Raw genomic sequence first — 21,685 nt, 5'->3', positions numbered from 1 at the left:
GGATACCGTGAATAGTCGCTTTGGCTTTCCATGAATACGGGGAGTGAGTCCTTGGCCAGGTTGTAAAGCACCCAAAATGTTTCCTAACTCTTTTTTTTTACCTTCTTCCTGCTCAGTCTCCAGCGCAGTTGTTACACTCCTCCTGCCCACCCCGGAACATTTTAGAGTGGGTGGTACACCAGGCAGATCTGTCTCCTTTCCACCTTTCGAAATGGTCTGTTCTTCCTCTTGTGGTCCCAACTCACATCTTCTCAATGTCATGTCAAAATAAACATAAAAAAAAAATCTGCATTAAGGTATCAGTGACCAATAAAGTATGAATGTGTCAACCCTTTGTGTCAGTGACATTTACATTTTTAAAGAGCTTACTTGGAGACAACTGTGACTTAATCCAGTGCTTCCCAAGAGGGCCTCCTAGAAAGCTGTGTCTAAGGAAAAATGCTTCCTGACAAAAAGATCCTTTGATTAAAGAACTTAGGGAAGTGTTGACCATTGCGTGACTCTCTTGGAGATTTACAATGCACAGAAGCATACGGAAGACTCCGATAAGGCCTGCAATAAAGAAGGCAGTCTAAGGTTTTGATAACTTGAGATTTCTCAAGCTTATCTGACCGTGAAACCCTGTAGCATACTTCGTGAAATACTTTTGAGGAGAGGTACTACCTTAATGAAAAGGACTGAAGCTATATTAGTGACCTAATTCCTGGGCAAAAGAATTTGATAGGGTTTCAGTTATGCCATGTGAATACAGCTTCCTGTCCTGGGTCTGCCCACAAAACCCACTGATTCCTTGCTTCTTCCTCAAGATCTACATAATAGGACTCATTGCTGACCGGAAATTCCAGCATTTCAACACCGTTCTGGAGGCTTACATTCAACAGCATTTCAGTGCTACCCTAGCTTACAAGTAAGTAACTGTGTACTTCCTGCTTGCCCTGCCAGGATGCCTAGGTCACAAAAATTTGAGTAGTTTCTTTTTGTCACCAGCCTGTGTGAGTTCTGCCTTTTTTGACAAAACCCAATCTGGCTGTGTCATTTGGATTAAATAAAAATATGCAAACTCATAGGTTGGTACGAATATTTTATGGTGGCAGAAGTACGTGGAAGTGTTTGCTCATTCGTTCATTCATTTAGTCAGTCAGTCAGCTATCATTTATTGAACAGCTACTTGTGATACACACTGGGATTCAAAGGCTAGAGAGAAGGAAGTGCATATGACAAGTAGCTCAGTACAGCTTGTGTATAGAGAACTGAGGGTTAGAGATCAGAGACGATGCTGGAAAAGTTGGTGGAGGCCCGTTTGTGAAGGGACCTGGAAAAGCAGGCCAAGTAGTTCGAAGTCCGCCCTGCTGGTAATAAAGAAACATGGTAAGTTTCCAGGCAACGGAGTTCCATGATATTACAGGAACATTTTCTGTGGGAAGAAAAAGCTGAAAAGAACATTATCACCACCACCATCCCCCCTCACATCCTCACTGTGACTAGTTTTCCCAGAGTCAAAAGATTTTTTTCTCACTACTTTTTCCTTTGCTGGCTGTTTATGGACAGGAAATACTCACTCCCTGTATTAAACATATATTTTTAGGCAGAGTTATTTTTATGGTGTAAATGACTATGTGAGCTTGGCTATACCATCACCTCTAACCTTTGATTGAATGCCTTATAATTTAGTAAACAAACTAATTACCATGCTGTGGGCTGAAAAGAGATGTATTTTGAAAATGTAATCCCTTATTCAGGAAATTGATGATGGTGCTGAAGACTTACTTGGATACCTCCAGCAGAGGAGAGCAATGTGAGCCAATATTAAGAACGCTGAAAGCTTTGGAATATGTTTTCAAGTTCATTGTTCGGTCAAGGACATTATTTTCACAGTGAGTACTAGTTACGTAAGTGATTGATTAGCTCTGCAATTCCTCTGGGGTACAGCAGTATTTGTGCCATTGGAGAAACTCTTTTACAAAATTGTAACCAGCTGCTGATCAAAAACAGCTTAAAAATCCAATTTAGAGAGTTATGAATAGGTAATAATTGTTCGAAGTTCATTTGGGGAAAAAAAGAAGAAATCTTCATATGTTGAAGAGTTATGTCTCCTCCAGTGACTATGATTTGTGATTTGAGGCTCTTCTGCATTTCATCTAACATTCTTCATTTGATTTGAGATATGGTGAAAACCTTCCAGGAATCTATATTCCATGGGGACAGGGAAGCAGATCTCAGAGAATTTGACATTTATTTGGTTCTAGGAGGATGCACATGACAGATGAGTGGGTATTTGCAGCTGATCCGCCTGTCCGTGAAATCCTGGTGGCCAAAAAGTGAGCTGACATGTTAGAGCACCTAAGAGATTTGATATTCGATGGTCAGCATCACAGAGGTTAGCTACCCGTTTAAAAGGCTTTAGAGGTGGAGTCATTCCAATGCAACCTGCAAAATAACAATTTATGTGTCTCCTGGCTACAAGACAGAGTTAGGCAGGGAATTGGTTGTGTGTGTGACCAGGTTGGTTGTGTGTGATGGGAAGTAAGAAGAAGCATACAGGAAATGTATTGTCTGGATTCTTATCGGTGCAGAGGAAGAGCATGCAACCCAAGCTGACTCGGGGAAATAGGACTTTATTTTATTTCGCATTATTGAAAAATCTTGGGGGTACTTGGCCTTCGGTACGGCTGGGTCCAGATGCTTAGTGTCGTTCGGATGGTCTCTGTCTCTCTAGATCTTGGCTCTGCTTTCCTTTTGTTGGCTGCCTTCTGAGGCAAGTTTTCCAATGGGGAAGCCACTGGGAAACTCAGACTCATATTCTACTAGCTTAAGCAACGCTAGGTTCCCTGTTGTTCGACCAAAATCCTATGCCAAGAACTATCTTGAGTCATGTACTAAGGTCTTAAACACTGTGACCTGGAGAATGAATATGCAGGTTGTGTACTTATGGTCCCATGTTCACCTCTGGAGCCATGGGTCAGGTCAGCAACTTATGGTATGAACTTGTTTACTTGAAGGGATGGTTTCTCAAAAAAAAAAAAAAGGTAGAAGTCCGTAAATCATCATTCTGATCAAGACATTGGATGAGTTATGAAAGCTTCATACTCAAAGGCAGCTGAAATGGGTAATTATTTGAGATTCTCCTTTGTAGGAGAATTCTTTGATATTTCAGTTGATGAATAGAAAGAGATGAGTGTCTTGAACCATGTCACAAAACATATGTCACTTAGGCTATTCTAAAAGTGAAATATCTGTTTCGATTCCTCTCTTTTGTCACATAGTCAAGGCAGAGACTGTGTAGTGAAGTCTTAGGGGTATTCTTGAACTTGAAAGAATATTTGAATTATTTGAAAACCAGTAAGAGACAATTATGGGTCTTCCTAAGAGTTGAACTCTTGGAGAGGTTCAAGGATTCAAACGTTGTAATTCTAGATTAGGCAATGATATCTTATCCCATCTCCAAGCGAGAACTTCAGATCTACAAGAACATATCTTTCCATGTATCATATCTTATGCCTCAGTTTGTCCTTTTAATTTATTTCTCTTCCCTCCCTCCCCCCATTCCTTAGTTCTTTCCTTCCTCCCTCTCTCCCTCCCTCTCTTCCTTTCCTTCCTTCCTTCCTTCTTCCTTGTCTTACCTCTCTTAGTCTTCATCTGTTTCCTCCACTGGAACAAAGAGCATTTGTACATCTGCTTTCTTCTTTTCTACCTGAGGGCATGTCATCTTGCAGTGCCCCCAGCTCTTCATTCAGTATAAATTCAGTGCTGCTGGAACTCTAAGTGAGTTTTGGCTTCTTAAGGAGTGGGATAATCTGTTATTCTCTTATGTACTCCCAGCATAGCATATATAGAACATCACTGACACTCAAGAACGCTTGTTGGATGAAGTGCATTCTGGGGGCTAGGAGAAGCCATTTGGTCAGAGGAGATGTCTCGAAGGTAATCCAGACATAATCTTGAATCCTTTGTCATGATCAGAAATATAGGCTGACCTGCAAGGAATGTCTAGAACCTCATGCTGAGGGAAGGTAGTAGGTCTTGTTCATTCTAGAATCTTTCACAATGGGTTCTCTTCAGTGGAGCCTCAGGGACATTGGGAAGTGATGGTAGTATCTCCCCAAACTAGAAGGGAATTTTACTTGGGAATGGAAGATAGGCGTTTCAGTGCTTTGAGATTTCTAAGCCAGCTGGTGGGAAATTGTAATATAGTTATTGCTTTGGGAGCTTACTGTGTCTGGTATTGTGTTTCCGTTTCCTGTTATTCCTTTGTCTTTCCTGGTGTGCATAGTTACAGCTGATCCAGCTCCCGTTAATTGTTCCCTGCCATTTTTTCTTTGGGCGTGCTGCACATGAGCGTTTACAAGGGCTAGGGATTTTCCTGTATCAATATGCAAGATACACTTGGGTAAGAGAGGAAGAAAACTTGTTGAGAAGGATTGGAACTTTTTTTTTTAACATCTTTATTAGAGTATGATTGCTTTACAGTGGTGTGCTAGTTTCTGCTGTATAACCAAGTGAATCAGCTATACGTATACATGTATCCCCATATCCCCTCCCTCTTGCGTCTCCATCCCACCCTCCCTATCCTACCCCTCTAGGTGGTCACAGAGCACCGAGCTGATCTCCCTGTGCTATGCAGCTGCTTCCCACTAGCTATCTGTTTTACATTTGGTAGTGTATATATGTCCATGCCACTGTCTCACTTCGTCCCAGCTTACCCTTCCCCATCCCTGTGTCCTCAAGTCCATTCTCTACGTCTGCATCTTAATTCTTGTTCTGCCCCTAGGTTCTTCAGAACCATTTTTTTTCTTTAGATTCCATATATATGTGTTAGCATACGGTATTTGTTTTCCTCTTTCTGACTTACTTCACTATGTATGACATCCACCTAGGTCCATCCACCTCACTACAAATAACTCAGTTTTGTTTCTTTTTATGGCTGAGTAATATTCCATTGTATATCTGTGCCACATCTTCTTTATCCATTCATCTGTTGATGGACACTTAGGTTGCTTCCACGTCCTGGCTACTGTAAATAGGGCTGCAGTGAACGTTGTGGTACATGACTCTTTTTGAATTATGTCTTCTCAGGGTTTATGCCCAGTAGTGGGATTGCTGGGTCATATGGTAGTTCTATTTTTAGTGTTTTAAGGAACCTCCATACTGCTCTCCATAGTGGCTGTATCAATTTACATTCCCACCAACAGTACAAGAGGGTTCCCTTTTCTCCACACCCTCTCCAGCATTTATTGTTTCTAGATTTTTCTGATGAAACCTATTCTCACTGGTGTGAGGTGATACCTCATTGTAGTTTTGATTTGCATTTCTCTAATGATTAGTGATGGTGAACATCCTTTCATGTGTTTGTTGGCAATCTGTATATCTTCTTTGGAGAAATGTCTATTTAGGTCTTCTGCCCGTTTTTGGATTGGGTTGTTTGATTTTTTGATACTGAGCTGCATGAGCTGCTTGTAAATTTTGGAGATTAATCTTTTGTCAGTTGCCTCATTTACAGATATTTTCTCCCATTCTGAGAGTTGTCTTTTCGTCTTGTTTATGGTTTCCTTTGCTGTGCAAAAGCTTTTAAGTTTCATTAGGTCCCATTTGTTTAGTTTTGTTTTTATTTCCGTTTCTCTAGGAGGTGGGTCAAAAAGGATCTTGCTGTGATTTGTGTCATAGAGTGTTCTGCCTATGTTTTCCTCTAAGAGTTTGATAGTGTCTGGCCTTACATTTAGGTCTTTAATCCATTTTGAGTTTATTTTTGTGTATGATGTTAAGGAGTGTTCTAATTTCATTCTTTTCCATGTAGCTGTCCAGTTTTCCCAGCACCACTTATTGAAGAGGCTGTCTTTTCTCCACGGTATACTTTTGCCTCCTTTATCAAAGATAAGGTGACCATATGTGCGTGGGTTTATCTCTGGGCTTTCTATCCTGTTCCATTGATCTATATTTCTGTTTTTGTGCCAGTACCATGCTGTCTTGGTTACTGTATCTTTGTAGTATAGTTTGAAGCCAGGGAGCCTGATTCTTCCAGCTCTGTTTTTCTTCTTCAAGATTGCTTTGGCTATTCAGGGTCCTTTGTGTTTCCATACAAATTGTGAAATTTTTTGTTCTAGTTCTGTGAAAAATGCCATTGGTTGTTGTTGTTTTTTTTTTGTGGTACGCGGGCCTCTCACTGTTGTGGCCTCTCACGTTGCGGAGCACAGGCTCCAGACGCGCAGGCTCAGTGGCCATGGCTCACAGGCCTAGCCGCTCTGCGGCATGTGGGATCTTCCCGGACCGGGGCACGAAGCCATGTCCCCTGCATCGGCAGGTGGACTCTCAACCACTGCGCCACCAGGGAAGCCCCATTGGTTGTTTGATAGCGATTGCATTGAATCTGTAGATTGCTTTGGGTAGTATAGTCATTTTCACAATGTTGATTCTTCCAATCCAAGAACATGGTATATCTCTCCATCTGTTTGTATCATCTTTAATTTCTTTCATCAGGGTCTTATAATTTTCTGCATACAGGTCTTTTGTCTCCTTAGGTCAGTTTATTCCTAGGTATTTTATTCGTTTTGTTACAGTGGTAAATGGGAGTGTTTCCTTAATTTCTCTTTCAGATTTTTCGTCATTAGTGTGTAGAAATTCAAGAGATTTCTGTGCATTTATTCTGTACGGGATTGGAATTTTTGTAAGAATCATTCATTTTGTCACACAGCCAAAGAAAATGATTTTCCTGTCCCCTCTTCTTATGTCAGTAGCTCCTGAGTCAAAGTCTGTACAGGTGTCTCTGGGCACATACCTGTGCCATAGTTGCAATGGAAGCTGGCAGAGCAGGTTTGAGCTTCTGTCATAGGGAGGCAGGCTTCAAAATATGGGGAATTCTAAATTGTAGGAAGTGAGTCCAAAAGATGCTGAGTGGCTATAAATATGACCAGTATCCACTGGGCTTTTCTAGATTAACTGAGGCCCTGGGAGGTATAGAGCATAGTGAGGAACATTCAGAAGGAGCCGAAGTGATTATGTTCTAGGCATTGAGTTTCTTTATAAACCCCCTTGCAGTGCCTTTTATCCTGAACCTCAGACAACCAGCTGAGCTGATCCCCAAGGTTTCTGAGTCCGTGGAATTACTCAGAGTCTGTGGTAGTCCATGCTTCCCTGGTCCACGTGGTGGACACTCCAGGAAGAGCTGCCCTTCCTGCTGGCCAGGCACATAGTAATGAGACTGCAGAGCTTCTGTAAGGATGACTTCCCGAATGAGAGAAGATCCAGAGCTCTGTTCTGCAATAAGAGCGTTTGCTCCTGCTTGTCTGTGTTCCTTGTAAATCTTGGTGCTGCCGTAGGCTCGCGTATAGGGGATAGTGTGGGGCATGGTTATGTTCACACTGTACTGGGCAGTGCTGGCTCAGTGACGGTCAGTGCTCACACTGGACACTTCCTGTCCCTGTCAGCACCTGGCTTGATGAGTGACCTAACCTCTCTGAGCCTCAGTTTCCCCACCCACGAATGAGGATAAACCAGCTTTTAGTGTTTTGTTGATGAAATGAGATTACATGTACAGAGCTTCATGTAGTGTCTGATATTTATTCCGTGAGCAAAATAAATCTGTTAGCTGTTATCATGTTTTCACCTAGGAGAGACAGAAAGGGTACTTGTTTCAAAAACTCAGATTAGAAAGAGAAAGTGTTAGTGTCTTGATTCCTGCTCACAGCCTGGCTTACTGTTCATGCTATACAAAACGTTTCTCGCTCTCTATTTTTTAGGAGGATGGGACACCTTTACCATTTAGAAGACCTCAATGTAGGGAATTGTTATGGCTCCGTGAATTCACCTGGGTCTGCTGCTGGCCCACTGCACGGGCCCTGCTTTTGTCTGTGGCTCCCACTTCCCCTGTGTGTGTGTGGTCAGGCCCCTGTGGCCAAGCAGCTGTGTACCCAGCTCTCCCTCTGTTCCCTGCTTGCTCTGCCTGTCTTTTCTTTGGCCGCATGCCTTCTGCTCTTGTTCCAGACCTGCTTAGTTCTTGCTTCCCCCTCCTTCTCCATGTTATCCCTCTCCTGGGGCTGCTCTGCCATCACACGCTTCTCCTTCGCCACACTCATCCACATCTTTTGCTTGCGAGTCAGTCGGCTCAGGGGGTAAAGACACTGTCTCTGGAGCTAGGCTACTTGGGTTTGAATTCTGCCTTTGCATCCTATCACTACCAGGTATGAAGGTTTATGACCTTGGGCAGATTAAATAATCTGCCCAAAGCTCAGTTTCCTTGTGTGTAAAACAGGCAAGTACGGAACAACCCTTGCAGGGCGGTTGTGCAGACTCACTGAGCTAATGGACATCAGGCATGTGGCACAGTGCCTGTCACATAGCGAGTGCCCACGGTTATGATGTCCTGCTAAGTGCATTTCCCTCATTATCTCCATCAGCCTTCACATAAATGCGGTGGAGACCCTCGTCTCCTGACTTCACCTCCTCCTACTGCTCTCTCACTGTGTGCCAGCCTCACAGGCCTCCTTGCTGTGGCTCAGGTTCCCAGGGCAGGGCCTTTGCACCCTTTCCCAGACAACTGCTTGCTCACCCACTCGCCTCTTTTAGAGCTTTATTCAAACTTCTCCTCATTCCCTTACGTACAGGGGCAAGCCCTGCCCCTGGCACTTCTTCTTTTGGTTTGTTTTTTTGTTATTCTATATCATGCTTTTAATACAGACTTAAAACAATCTGGAACAATATAAACTGTACAGATTTGATCAATCTTTTTGTTTTGTTTTTAAACTCAATCTCTAAACACACCAGTGTTCCATTCCAAAATATTGCACAACATTCTGCATACAAAATGCTTGACTGTGTTTCTCTTTCACTAAAGAAAACAAATTCATGACCCTGCTCCCCCCGAGCTCCTCTCCATGTTGCCTCAGTGCCCCCATTCCCACCTGCAGGGGTCAAACTAGAGAATCTACAGCTCACTGCATTGAGAAAAAGACATCGTTCTGGACTAAAAGTTTACGTTCTTTGCAAGACGATCCACCTTTTGATTTGTTCCTGGGAAAGAGGGGTAGACAGAGGTTGGGGAAAGGGGAGAAGTAGATTTTATTCTCCTCTTCTTTTATTTTAAAGTTTGTTTTTCCTGAAAAAATATCTTTCTCTCCTCTTAAGAAAAACTCTTGAGAAGAAAAGAATTATGTTTTTACGTTAGAAATTACATTTTACAAATGTAGCCAATTATTCAATACAAACGGACACCAAAAAATGTAAAAAGTTAAAAAAAAAAGTTTTCGTACGAAACCAGGTAAATTGGTGCAGATTTTTGTTTTGTTTTCTTAAAAATAAAATAAAATGGAAGCAAAAATACCTAGATTTGAGACAGACAGACTGAAGTGGGCCCAAGAGCCCAGCACAGGAGTCATGCTCCTGATCACACATTTGTCTTCCTGTTTCAAAAGACCCTAAGGGGCTGGTCTCCCCCTCCCTGTATGTGGTGAGGAACAAGCCGACCAGGGTGTGGTGGGTGCCTGTGTGCGTGAGTGGGGGAGGAGGGGCTGGAAGGGGGCATAAGACAGCATCCAGCCTTTCCCAGAGAGCAGCCTGGGCCTGTCACCTGGCCCCTGGCCCTTCTGATTGCCCTCCCGTTCACTCTGCTTTCTGTCATTCTTCCTCCCCATGTTAACATACAATAATAAGTTATGACATTTTAGCGCTCTTCCTGCTAGAATGTCAGGTCCACGAGGACAGGAGTCTTTGACTGTTTCGTGCTGCATTCCAAGCGCTGAGGACAGCACCCAGCACACAGTAGGCACTCCTTCAGTAAGCAGTGGGACAGCATTTCTATCCCCCTTTCACAAATGAGGAGGCTGAGGCTTCAATTCAAGCTCAAAGGTCACACAGCTAAGACTCAGTAGAGCAAGCTTCGCATTCTACCTCACCTGATCAAGCAGATTTGAGAACTGGCACTTTTTCCAGGCTGTGCAGGTGGGAAGCCTGGCTGGCTGAGAGGAGGGGCTGTCCTGAGAGGAAGCAACTCCAGCTGGAAGGGTCAACTTGCTGGGCGCTGCTGGGGCTGCTGAGAGGCGCGAGGCTGTGTGGGTTTAGGTGCTGCCATCCATCCCTAAGCACAGTAGGACTTCAGTGAAGAGCATGATGACTTGGAGCAGGAGTTGCCAGGAAGGGCATCCTCGCCAGCATGGTGAGGCTGTCCTGGCAGCAGTGACTTTGTCCTCATATCCTCCCAAGAAATGAACAAAGAAAAGCTGACATGGGGCCGGTCCAGGTGAGCTCACACCCCTTGGAAACAAGTCACTGGTCAGGGAAAGAGGAAGGCACTCAGTATCCTAATGGAAGCAGCAGCATCTCCAGGAGTCCTTCTGCTCCCCAGCCCTCACCTGGGACCTGGGCAGGCTGGCCATGGCATGCACAGTGTCATTTGCCTGCACTGGGACTGCCACTCCATTAACACAGGCTCAAAGGACCACGGTTCTCACCTCCAGCAGACAGCCCCAATCTGGCTCTGGTCACCCAGGGCCAGACATCATTGCCCTTTCTCTAATTGCCTTCACGTCAGATGATTTGGTGCTCTCTGATGCTCGCTTTTGCCTTTTTATTTTGCGTCTGGCTTTATTCTACCCATCCCGTCCTCCCTCCCCTGGCCTCCACCTCATCTTTCCACCAGTTCAATTTCTTCTTATGTAAATATTATATACTAGTTTATCCTGCAGGTCATGAATATTTTAGGCAGCAAGGTTGTCTGCATAAAGCTCAGGCATGCCCAGTGTAGCCTGCAGTCACAGAGGATACATAAGCCTCCGCCTTTTTGAAAAAATATGAATTTAACTCGAAGGGACTTGCCAGTGTGATTTGTTTTCACCGTTCATGTATGAATAAATATTAAAACGTGATCATCTGTTTATGCTGAGGATGGGTTGGAATTCTGGTCATATTGCTATTTCTGTTTCTCCTGCATGTAATTTGTTTGCCATGTTAATGACATTTATTCCTGTATAAACCTCTGTTTTAGGCTTTGAATGTAATTTCACTTTTTGATGACAGTAATGGCTCAGTAAACGGCACAATTGCACTTAATGGAATTATTTTATGATAACATTAACTTGGCATCAGATCAGGATGGAAGAGAAAACTCATCAAAGGGATATAGTCAAATAGTTACTTTTCTCTAAGTTATTATCTATTTTATGAGTTGCTACAGGGCAGAGGGGGGGGTAACAACCTGTTTCTTACAAGCATATGTGAAAGCGTTTTGTAGATCATTAAGTAAGTCATCCTTATTATAACATGAAATTGTGCATCTATGTGCACTTTTAAACAGTCCTCTTTCCCCTTTGCATATGGAAATATTGATAAACTGTTATTGAGCACCTGTTATGTGCTAGGGACTTTGTTAAGTGCTGGGAACTCTGAAATTGATGTCAGACTTCCTCAAGCAGTGGCAGTTTAGTGAGCAAGAAAGACACGCATGCCAGCAGTCAAATGCCAGCATGCCTGGGATAAGCAATGATCAGTGATATGATTCAGTGGAGGCTTACAAATGGTTCCCGGGGGCAGACAGGTTTGAATGACAGACTCCACCTCGGGAGGATGAGTCATTCTTCTCGGAGGAGGTGATCTTTTAAACTAGACATTGGAAGGTATTTAAGAAGCCTGGCCATGGAAGAAAAGAGAATCGGGAATTCCAAGTAGAGGGGACAACATATGATATAGAACTTACTCTGAGGTACCATTTATAAAAGCCTCTCCTCTTTGCATGGCCCTGTATCACTTTTTGCTCTACCTCACTTAATACTCACGACAACCCTGCAAAGTACAGGTATTATTATATTCATTTTATGTTCACTTTACAGAAGGGGAAATTGAGACCCAGAGAGGTGCAGAAAGTGACTTTAGGTCACACAGTTAGATGTTGGCAGGGAGGGATCTGACATCAAAGTCTCAGCTCTTTGTGCTATCTTGTGCTTGCCCATGAATGGCACTTTTATGGAACAGTCGCTAGTGGGTGCAGCTGTGGTTGTGGAGGAGTGAGGAGGTGTTTGAAGAGGGGATTTGGAGCCAGATTGTGAAACACCTTGAATGCCAGACCAAGGAGTTTGACGTCATCCTCTGTGCTGGGGGATATTGGCATAGATGCTACCCTCCATCCTCAGAGCACAGAGTGAATACCCCAGCAGAGGTACAAACTAATCTACTGGGATCAGACAAAAATATTAAAATTTCTTCATTTTGTCCTAAGATGAAGAAACTAAACTTTATAAACATTTGACTTAGAATAGTACATGGATATAATTTATATATAAATAAGCATCTGTTGAGACTCATACTTAAATTTTTTTTTTTTCCTCATAGGAGCAGTTTTGGAAACCCCTGCTTTTGGCAGTGGGGAGCCATTGAAGTTCTAAAGCAGGGGATTAACATGATTAGATTCATGTTTTAGAATGATTAGTGCAGAAGTAAGGTTAGTATGTGGTAGACAGAGGAGGGGAGGCAGGAGATCAATAACGAAGCTATTGCAGTAATCCAGGCAGGAGGACTTGAACTCAGGTAGTCACGGTGGGGCTGGAGAAGAAGGAAAGTAAGAAGATGAGGGTTTATAGATGGCAGGATTGCCCAAACTAATTGAATGTGGGAGTGGAACTGATGGAGGGGGCCAATTGGCTGATCTGACCCTGAACTTTGTGGTCCACTTTTATCAGGTATTGCTCATCAGCATGATGAGTGAGGGGAGGAGCACGTTTTGGGGGGAAGACGATGTGTTTGGGACATGTGATGCTGGAGGTGTTTACTGGCGTAGCCAGATGGAAATGCACAGCAGGCGGTTAGATACAGATTTGGAGTTCAGGGGAGTGGAGAATGGAGATATGGTTTTGGTAGAAATTGATCTCCTTTGGTAGAAAGAGGATGTGTTTGAAGCTGTAGCACAAGGTGGGCAGTGCTATAAAACTCAGAATGGAATGCAGGAGATGCGCATGTTGGAGGGATGGATGAGGGGAGAGTCCCAGGGAAGGAGGATTGGAGATATAGGAGAGGAAGCAGGAAGGATTGGCATTACAGGACCCAGGAAACGGAGCATTTCCGAGAGGGAATGTCAGCAGTATTCACTGTTACAGTGAGGTCCTGGGAACTGAAAACTGATCAGGAACAAGATATTTCACAATTAGGAGATCTTTGGTGAATCAGCCGACCCTTTCCGAGAGTTTAGCGTCTTTCCTAGTATCCAAACAGGAGGCCGTCCGGGGCAGAGGGATCAGGCTTTGATGATTGATTTCCCATCATCTGCGCGTGAATTACTTACATCGTGGATTGTTCTTTGCCAGGGTATAATCCAAGACTGGCTTCCCCCCACCATCCCTCAGAAGCTGAGCCAGTTGTTTCCTATTTCTTACCAATCTCATACTCTGCTTACAGCGAAGTGTAAAATGCTGGTCTTGTTTGCTTCCATTGTACCTTTAAATGGCTTAATTTTGCAGAACAAGATGCTATAGATGGTTACGGGAAAAGCCAAGGAGGACACAGATATTCATTCTTTCAGGTTGAAGCAGTAGCCGATTTCCTCTCCTTGTTAACTCCTTGTTAGAAGTCTGGGGCTAGCTTGCTGGTAGAATCTTTGCCTTTGCACAAAAATAACTTTCTGTCAAATGCCTAGGCTGACAGTTCCTCAGAGAATGACTTGGGTGGGAGATCAATTTACTGAATAAATATGTAGATTTAGGATATGTGTTTGCAAATCCCCTGTAACTTAATATGGACATGCAGGATAATAAAGGGTCTAGTTTGCCAGAGGGGTGAAATTCACCAAGCTAACCTAACTGTCAGGGATGCTGAACTGAATCAGGATGACTAGATGTATTTTGTGATCCACTTCAGATGCACTTGAGGCAGGCATCACCCTGAAGTAGAATTTGTTTCCTTATTAGGAAGTATTAATAATATATTACTCAGTTGTTGGGCTTGTTTCTTATTGTGTCTTTGGGGTGGATGGAAAATTAAAAAGGACTTAGTTATGGGGCACATACGGTCACTGTCCTTCAGATCTCCAAACTAGCTCCTCTGTATCTCAGATCTACTCTCCTAATGTAGTCAGTTGCAAAGACATATGAGTTCAGTTCAATTCGTTTGTTCATTCATTCGTTCAGTAAACATTTTTGAGTCTTACTATTTGGAAGTTCTATGCTAGGATACTGCAGTGAAAAAGGCAGATGTAGCCCTGCCCTCATGCTTCCCTTATATAATACTGTGGGGGAAAAAAATAAAATAAACAAACACACCAAGTCGTTGCAAACCATGATAAATGCCTGTACGGGAATTAAGCAAGTAGTTGAGATAGGTGGTCCAGTACAGCAGTGAATAATCCCATTAACTACCTGTATAATTGTGGGCAAGTGACCTAACCTCTGTGCCCCAGTTTCCTTGTCTAAAGATGGGATTACTTCACAGTGTTATTGTGAGGATTCTGATGAAGTGACGTTTAATTAATTAATTTGTTTTTTATTTTTGGCTGCTTTGGGTCTTTGTTGCTGCACGCGGGCTTTCTCTAGTTGCGGTGAGCGGGGGCTACTCTTCGTAGTGGTGAGCAGGCTTCTCATTGCGGTGGCTTCTCTTGTTGTGGAGCACAGGCTCTAGGTGCGCAGGCCTCAGCAGTTGTGGCACGCGGGCTCAGTAGTTGTGGCTCACGGGCTTAGGTGCTCTGCGGCATGTGGGATCTTCCCGGACCAGGCTCGAACTCGTGTTCCCTGCATTGGCAGGCGGATTCTTAACGACTGTACCACCAGGGAATTCCCTGAAGTGACGTTTAAACTGAGATGTGAGGGATGGCAATGATCCAGGCATGCAGGGATTGAAGGAAGAGTCCTTCAGGGAGGGAAAGTCTGAGTAAGTGATCTTGAATAAGAAAGAGCTTGAAAGAGTTTTTTTCAGAAAGTTATCGTGGCTGAAGTATAGAGAGCACAGGGGAGATTAGGAGGAAGATAAACTGGGTGAGATAGGCAGAGCCTACCATGCAAAGATCATTCTAAGTGTATTACAGAGTCCTCGGGAGGCATGTAGTTGAAGATGCTTTCATGTGACGTAGCATGCTGACACTTGATGGTGAAGAGGGCTTGTGTCATGTGCCACATGGGTGGATTGGGGGCGGAGGTAACTGCACAGGGAGCTGTGACTGACCAGTGGTACCTGAAATGGGCAGCTCAGTAGGAAGTGACAGATTGTTAATCCCTGAGTTAATTACACAATCCTGGATAGGAGTAAAGGACTCAAGAATACAGACAGAGTGCATGTTGTCCTACAAAGCGTTTGTGTTTTAGATTATAGTAATTCCATATTTAAAATTGAAAAGCATGTGTTTCATAACCTCCCACAAGCCTCTTTGGTTGCCTCCTGTAAGATTCAAAGACATAAACCGCCCATCTTTAATTGGGTTGGGGGACAGACACAGCCTGTGCTACCTTATTTCACTGAGCAATCCCTTTAGGTTTTTCTGTTTGTTGGTTGGTTGATTTGTTTTTTGCAGTATCTCATCTCTGCTAGGCATTATTGTTTTACGGTCATAACGTTTATTACTTTTTTTTTTTTGCGGTACGCGGGCCTCTCACTGTTGTGGCCTCTCCTGTTGCAGAGCACATGCTCCGGACGCGCAGGCTTAGCGGCCATGGCTCATGGGCCCAGCCGCTCTGTGGCATGTGGGATCTTCCCGGACCGGGGCACGAACCCGTGTCCCCTGCATCGGCAGGCGGACTCTCAACCACTGCGCCACCAGGGAAGCCCCCCGTTTATTACTTTTTAATGCCATATATGTTTTAGCGACCATGAATTGTTGGCTGCAGTTTTGGACAAGTTTTTTAAAATATATAGTCACTTCTCAGTGATCTGTTAATGTATGGGTCTAAAGACCCATATTACCTGAAGTAGCAGATAGTGTCAACTTCACTTGATTTGATCATCAGAGTGCACTATGCAGATGTGTGTATCTGTGTACAGGTGAACTTTTCCACAGAAGAATGTTTTTCCAAATCAGTTTGCTGGGATAAATAATATCGTTAATTATTATTTCCTGATTTCCTATCAGATGGGCATTCTGGAAGGAGGGCAGGCCTACTCGTCTTGGGTACCATAGGGGTGATAAAAATGAAGAGCTTGTCTATGATCAAACATATTTTGTGAACAAGCCACAGATGATAACATTATTATGTCAACAGTTAAGAATATCCCAGATAGCACGAGCCACAGCATTTTACATTGCTAACCTCTCCGCTTCCTCAAAACACTTTCTCCCCTTGGCCTCTGTAGCACAGAACTCTTTTAGTATTCCTCATACTTCTCACACCCTTTGGAGGTCCTAAATGCTCAGTTTAAACCAATCCTCCTTTCACTCAACTCCCTCCACCTAGGTGACCAAATTCAAACCCATCTCTTCAGTTACTGCTTCTATGCAGATAACCCAGAAATCCAGCTTGACCTCTTCAACAAGTTCCAAATCTGTGTGTCCAGTTTACTTGATATCTTTCGTATCTCCGAGGCAATTCAAAGTTAGCATAACCAGAACCAAACTCATGATGTCCCCTCATCTCACTGACGTACAACCCAGCATGTTGCATGGGGCAGACAAATAGGATTTTTTGACACCTCATTTTTTGTGTTTTTCCCACGTAATCCACAGTCAAGTCCCCTCTTAAATGTCTCTCAAATTCATCCACATCTTTCCATCTTCACTACCAACTTCCTGTTCACAGTTCTCATCACCTCACACCTGGATCACTGTGTTAGCTTTCTCCAGTGGTCTTGCTGCTTCCATCCTTGTCTTCTTAGAATCTGTTTTGCTATGGAGTCTCACGAATTTCCTAAGTAGACAATTATAACACCTGTAAATATGGAAAGCTTTGTTTCTCTCTTTCTAATTTGAATCCTTTTTCTCCCTGTCTTATTGCATTGGCTAGGATTCTAGACCAATGTTGAATAAAAATGGTGATATATATTATGTATTAGATTTAAAAAATATTTTAGATATCTTTTATCAATTTAAGGTAGTTCTTTTCTATCACTAATTTGATAATAATGTTCATCGTGAAGCAGTATTACATTTTATTGTGATCACTGATGTTTTGAACTTATTTATATCATCTTAGATGTGCATCTTTGCCAACACTCTGATTTTCTGTTCTCTTTTTCCTTCTTTTTTTTGGATTGTCTTCAGTTTTTTCACTCTCTTTTCGCCTTTAATAGCTTGAAAGTTACATTTTATATGCAGTTCTATTAGTGGCTACTTAGGTATTCTATCATACATATTTAACTTAATAAAATCTTAGTATCTTTACAGTCCTTCTGAAAAATAAAGGATTTTAGAAGATACTTCCACTTCCTTCTTAAATATTATACTATAATTGTGTAGTATGTCAGTTTTGCCTTTTTTGATAATTCCACAAATTAGACATTATTATTGTTTTAAGCAGTTGGTACTTGTTTATATGATTTTACCAATAAAAGTTCATCAACGGGGGCTTCCCTGGTGGCGCAGTGGTTGAGAATCTGCCTGCCAATGCAGGGGACACGGGTTCGAGCCCTGGTCTGGGAAGATCCCACATGCCGCAGAGCAACTGGGCCCGTGAGCCACAACTACTGAGCCTGCGCGTCTAGAGCCTGTGCTCCGCAACAAGAGAGGCTGCGACAGTGAGAGGCCTGTGCACCGCAATGAAGAGTGGCCCCCGCTCGCTGCAACTAGAGAAAGCCCCAGTGCAGCAACGAAGACCCAACGCAGCCAAAAATAAATAAATAAATAAATAAAATTAAAAAAAAAAAAGTTCATCAACACTACTATACTGTAAACTTAAAAGTGGTTAAAGTGGTAAATTTCATGTTATTTTTTTATCACAGTGAAAAAAAAGGTATCATTTCTCCTGTCATCTTTGACCATCCATATTTGTTTTTCTTCTCCTTGAAGTAAATCGTTTATTATTAATGGCAGGAAATTTACTGGTAGAGTTGCTAAAGTCTCTCTGATTTTATTCTGAAACTTGGAATGGGGTTTCCCTGGATATAGAGTTCTAGCTCTTTTGTTCATTGTGATCAGCTGTTAAGGTTAGCTGTCAGTCTTACTGTTGTTCCTTTATAGGCATTCTGTTTTTTTCTCCCTGGCAGCCTTTAAGATCATCTCTTTGTCTTTGGTATTCTGCATTTCTCTATGTTGTACTTAAGAATGAGTTTGTTTATATAGCTAGAAGTTAGTTTTCCTGGATCTGGAGTTTGGTATTTGCAATACCAATTCTATAAAATTTCTCATTCATCATTCTTTTTAATTTTTGCATTTTCCCCTTATATTCTATGATCTCTCTGAAATGTCAGTTAGTGTATGTTAGACCTCATATTCTCCATGTCTCATAAACTCTCATATTTTCTATCTTTTGTTTTTTGGGGTTCATTCTGGCTAATTTCTTTCAACCTATTTTCCAGCTTACCGATTTCCCTCTTAACTGCATCTAATATGCTGTTTGATTCATTGAATGAGATTTTTTATTTTAATCATTATATTATTCATTTTCAGAAATTCTATTGAGTTCTTATTCAAATATAACTTTTTAACTTTTTTTTGTTTCTTGATCGTATTTTCATCCATCCTTTCTATATTTTGAAGCACATTAAATATGAGATTTTATATTCTTTGCTGGATAACTCCAATAGGGGGATTCTTTGTGAGGCTGATTCTGCTGTTTCTGTTTTGGGTGACCTTGAGTCCTTGTGCATTTTGTTGTTATTATTATTTTTTAAAGCTTATTTCCCTTTCAACTTTATCAGTTCTTGTGTATTTTTAGTCTTGAATTAAAGTTTTTTATTTTCTTCCAGAGAAAATCAGAATTTCCTTCCATTGTTCACCTGGGGGTCACTAACAACCAGAGACCTCTTTAAGTTAAAATTTCTCTTTGTCAATCCAAGTGAGGCACATGAATTTGGAGAAAACAAAAACAAACAAGATCACAAACAAACAAAATCCAGGTGAGGACTGGCTTGTGGTTAAGAAATCTCAGTGGAGATGTGTTTTCCTTCTTCACCCAGCACCAAGTTTTCTTTCATGCAGTAGATTTATTTCTCACCTTCCTTTATAGGAAGGTATAACAATTTGGGGTATCAGCTTACTGCAAGGGTCACCAATATGCAGGCCCCAGGATTGATCTCATTCTTTCTCTTCCCCAACCAGTTAACTTCAGTAGTTGTGGCATGCGGGCTTCAGGAGTTGTGGCTTGCAGGCCCCAGTAGTTGTGGCTCGCGGGCTCTAGAGCGCAGGCTCAGTAGTCGTGTGCGTGGACTTAGTTGCTCCACGGCATGTGGGATCTTCCCGGACCAGGGCTCAAACCTGTGTCCCCTGCATTGGCAGGTGGATTCTTAACCACTGTGCCACCAGGGAAGCCCTGGGAGTCATTTTTATTGAGAGGTTTTCTAGGGCACTGTGTCTACCACAATGTCAGAAGTAGAAGTCTTTAAATTTCACTGCAGCCAGAATGATCTTTCCACATTTCAGGTCAGACTGAGGTGCTCACCTTCTTAAAATCCTCTTAATTTCTTCTCATTGCTCTTAGGATGAAGGCAAAACTTCACGTGACCTGCGAGGGTCCCGTCCTGGCTGCCCGCCAGCCTCTTTTCACCCGGCTTACCCAGTCTCTCCACTCCGGATTCAGGGGCCTTCATTCAGTCCCTCTGACCCACTCGGCTCCCTTCTGCTGCAGGGCCTGTGTGCTTGCTGACCTGTGGATGGAATGCCCTTTCTTCTCCTTTTCTCCTAGTTCTTTCTTATTCTCCTTTCCTGGGTCACCTGAAGCATCACTCCCTCAGAGAACCTATCCCTGTATTTTCTGGCTAGGTCAAACCTCTTTAAATTCTCATTGCCCATGTATTTTGTCTTTCAAGTATGTATCACAAATAAATATTTGTTGAGTACCTATTATACATCAATTACTGTGCTCTCAAGGAATTTGGAAAGAGAAATAAAAATTGACACCCAAATACATATCATAGCTGCCATTTTACATATTTGGGGGTTGATTTTTGTTTCTTCTTATAAATTCCTTGATAGCACAATGATTGGTGCATAGTAGGTGATCAACAAATATTTATTATCAACTATTTTTATAGTTGAAGTAACTATCTAATGGAAACCTTAAACACAACTGCTCAAGCCAAGTAAAAGTGTCCTTCTCCTAGACTTTAGAGAGTCCATTATTTTTTAGTTTTCCCTTCCCTCGTCCCTCATGGCTTGCTCTCTGTGTTTGGTTTTAAACCAGGTACGCACAACTGGGTCATTAAGGTCTGGTGACTGAAATGCAGCCCTGGGTTTTAAAGCTCACCTCTAGATCAGGACCCCTCTTCTGTGATCAACATTTCCTCTTCTGATATGATTTAATGTGATAATCTGGTGCCTCCTCCATTGTAATACATGTTAGAAGGTGGCCTCTCCCAAACCCCAGAAACCAGTAGAGAGCCTGTTGAGGGCCCTGCCCGGGAGCTTTGGTCTGCTACACACACTGCATGTCCTGCTTCTCTGAACCTGGAACTGTGCCATTTTCCATTTTAGGGGTATCCATGGGGCAGGAGGAATGTGTGCCTTGTAACTAATTCACAGGTCATCCGAGGCCTGGAAATCTAATTTCCCTCTGAGCATACAGCTTCTGAAAGGCCTGTAACTCAGCATTTATTCTTCCTTACATTAAGCATCAACACATTGTATACCTGTCCCAGGTACACTGAGCCCTAAAACTTGGTCCTTCTTTTTAAGCCCTTGACTTGATAATGAAAGTTTCTAAAAGTGTCGTTGAAGTATTTGTCTAGTGGTCAAGGTTTTGGTTTGCATTAGCAATCAAGTGTTTACCCGACAAATATTTATTGAGTAGCCACTGGACCACTCTGCTAAGCACTGGAAATACGACAATGAATCAGAGAGACTCAAGCCTAGTCATGGGATTTTTAGTCTAGGTGGGAAGGGAGTCATTAAGCAGGTAGTCGTGTGGGCGCATATGAAATTAAGAGAGATGTGTGTGTGAGATGCCTTGAGAGCATATAACAAGGAGATCATATCTCATCATGAAGTCAGGGAGGTGTCCTGGAGGAAGTGCCATCTGTGACCTGAGTGATGAGTAAGAGTTGGCAGGTAAAGAGGAGGAGGGTGTAACTGGTGAAAAGAAAGCTGGAGGGAGGTCCCTGAGACAGTAGAGAACTTGACTCAGTTGAGCTGTGGAAAGGCAGAAGTGACTGGAATTCAGTGATGGAGGGATGAGAGTAGCAGTAGATTGCCTGGAGGGACAGGAAGAGACAGATCTTGACGATCCTTGAAGGTCAGGCCGTGGCATTTAGACAATATCCTGAGGGAAATTGGGAGCTATACTGACTCTTTTTTTTTTTTTTTAAGTGTAGTTGATTTACAATATTGTGTTGTTTTCAGGTGTATAGCAAAGTGATTCAGTTATACATATATATATCTGTATTCTTTTTCAGTTCTTTTCCGTTAATTATAAGATATTGAATATAGTTCCCTGTGCTATACAGTAAAAAAAAAAAAAAAAAGGGATTATGAACAAGTGAATGGTATGATAACATTTGTGTTTTTAAATTGGTCCCTCTGGCCAATGTGTAGAAAATGGATTGAAAGGAAGTAAGAGTGAAAGACGGGAGATGGTTCAGAAACCTCTACTGGTGAGAGGTGACGGGGACTTGGATGAAGATGGTGCCGATGAGGATGAAGGATGGT

General features: G+C 42.6%; 1 protein-coding gene across 1 annotated transcript in view; it reads left to right on the top strand.

Annotated features, from left to right (window-relative positions):
• The window catches only part of DOCK2 (dedicator of cytokinesis 2), a 408,525-nt gene that overhangs the window by 70,894 nt on the left and 315,946 nt on the right, over nt 1–21,685 (top strand). Inside the window, exons 21-22 of the mRNA XM_060008407.1 lie at nt 807–907; nt 1,740–1,874. Coding sequence (XP_059864390.1) covers nt 807–907; nt 1,740–1,874 — 236 coding nt within the window. The remainder of the gene's footprint in view (nt 1–806; nt 908–1,739; nt 1,875–21,685) is intronic.

This window comes from Delphinus delphis, chromosome 3 (assembly GCF_949987515.2).
Source record: "Delphinus delphis chromosome 3, mDelDel1.2, whole genome shotgun sequence".
NCBI classification, from domain to species: Eukaryota; Metazoa; Chordata; class Mammalia; order Artiodactyla; family Delphinidae; genus Delphinus; species Delphinus delphis.
Note: the sequence above shows the minus strand (reverse complement) of the source record. Positions and strands in the feature narration are given on the sequence as shown.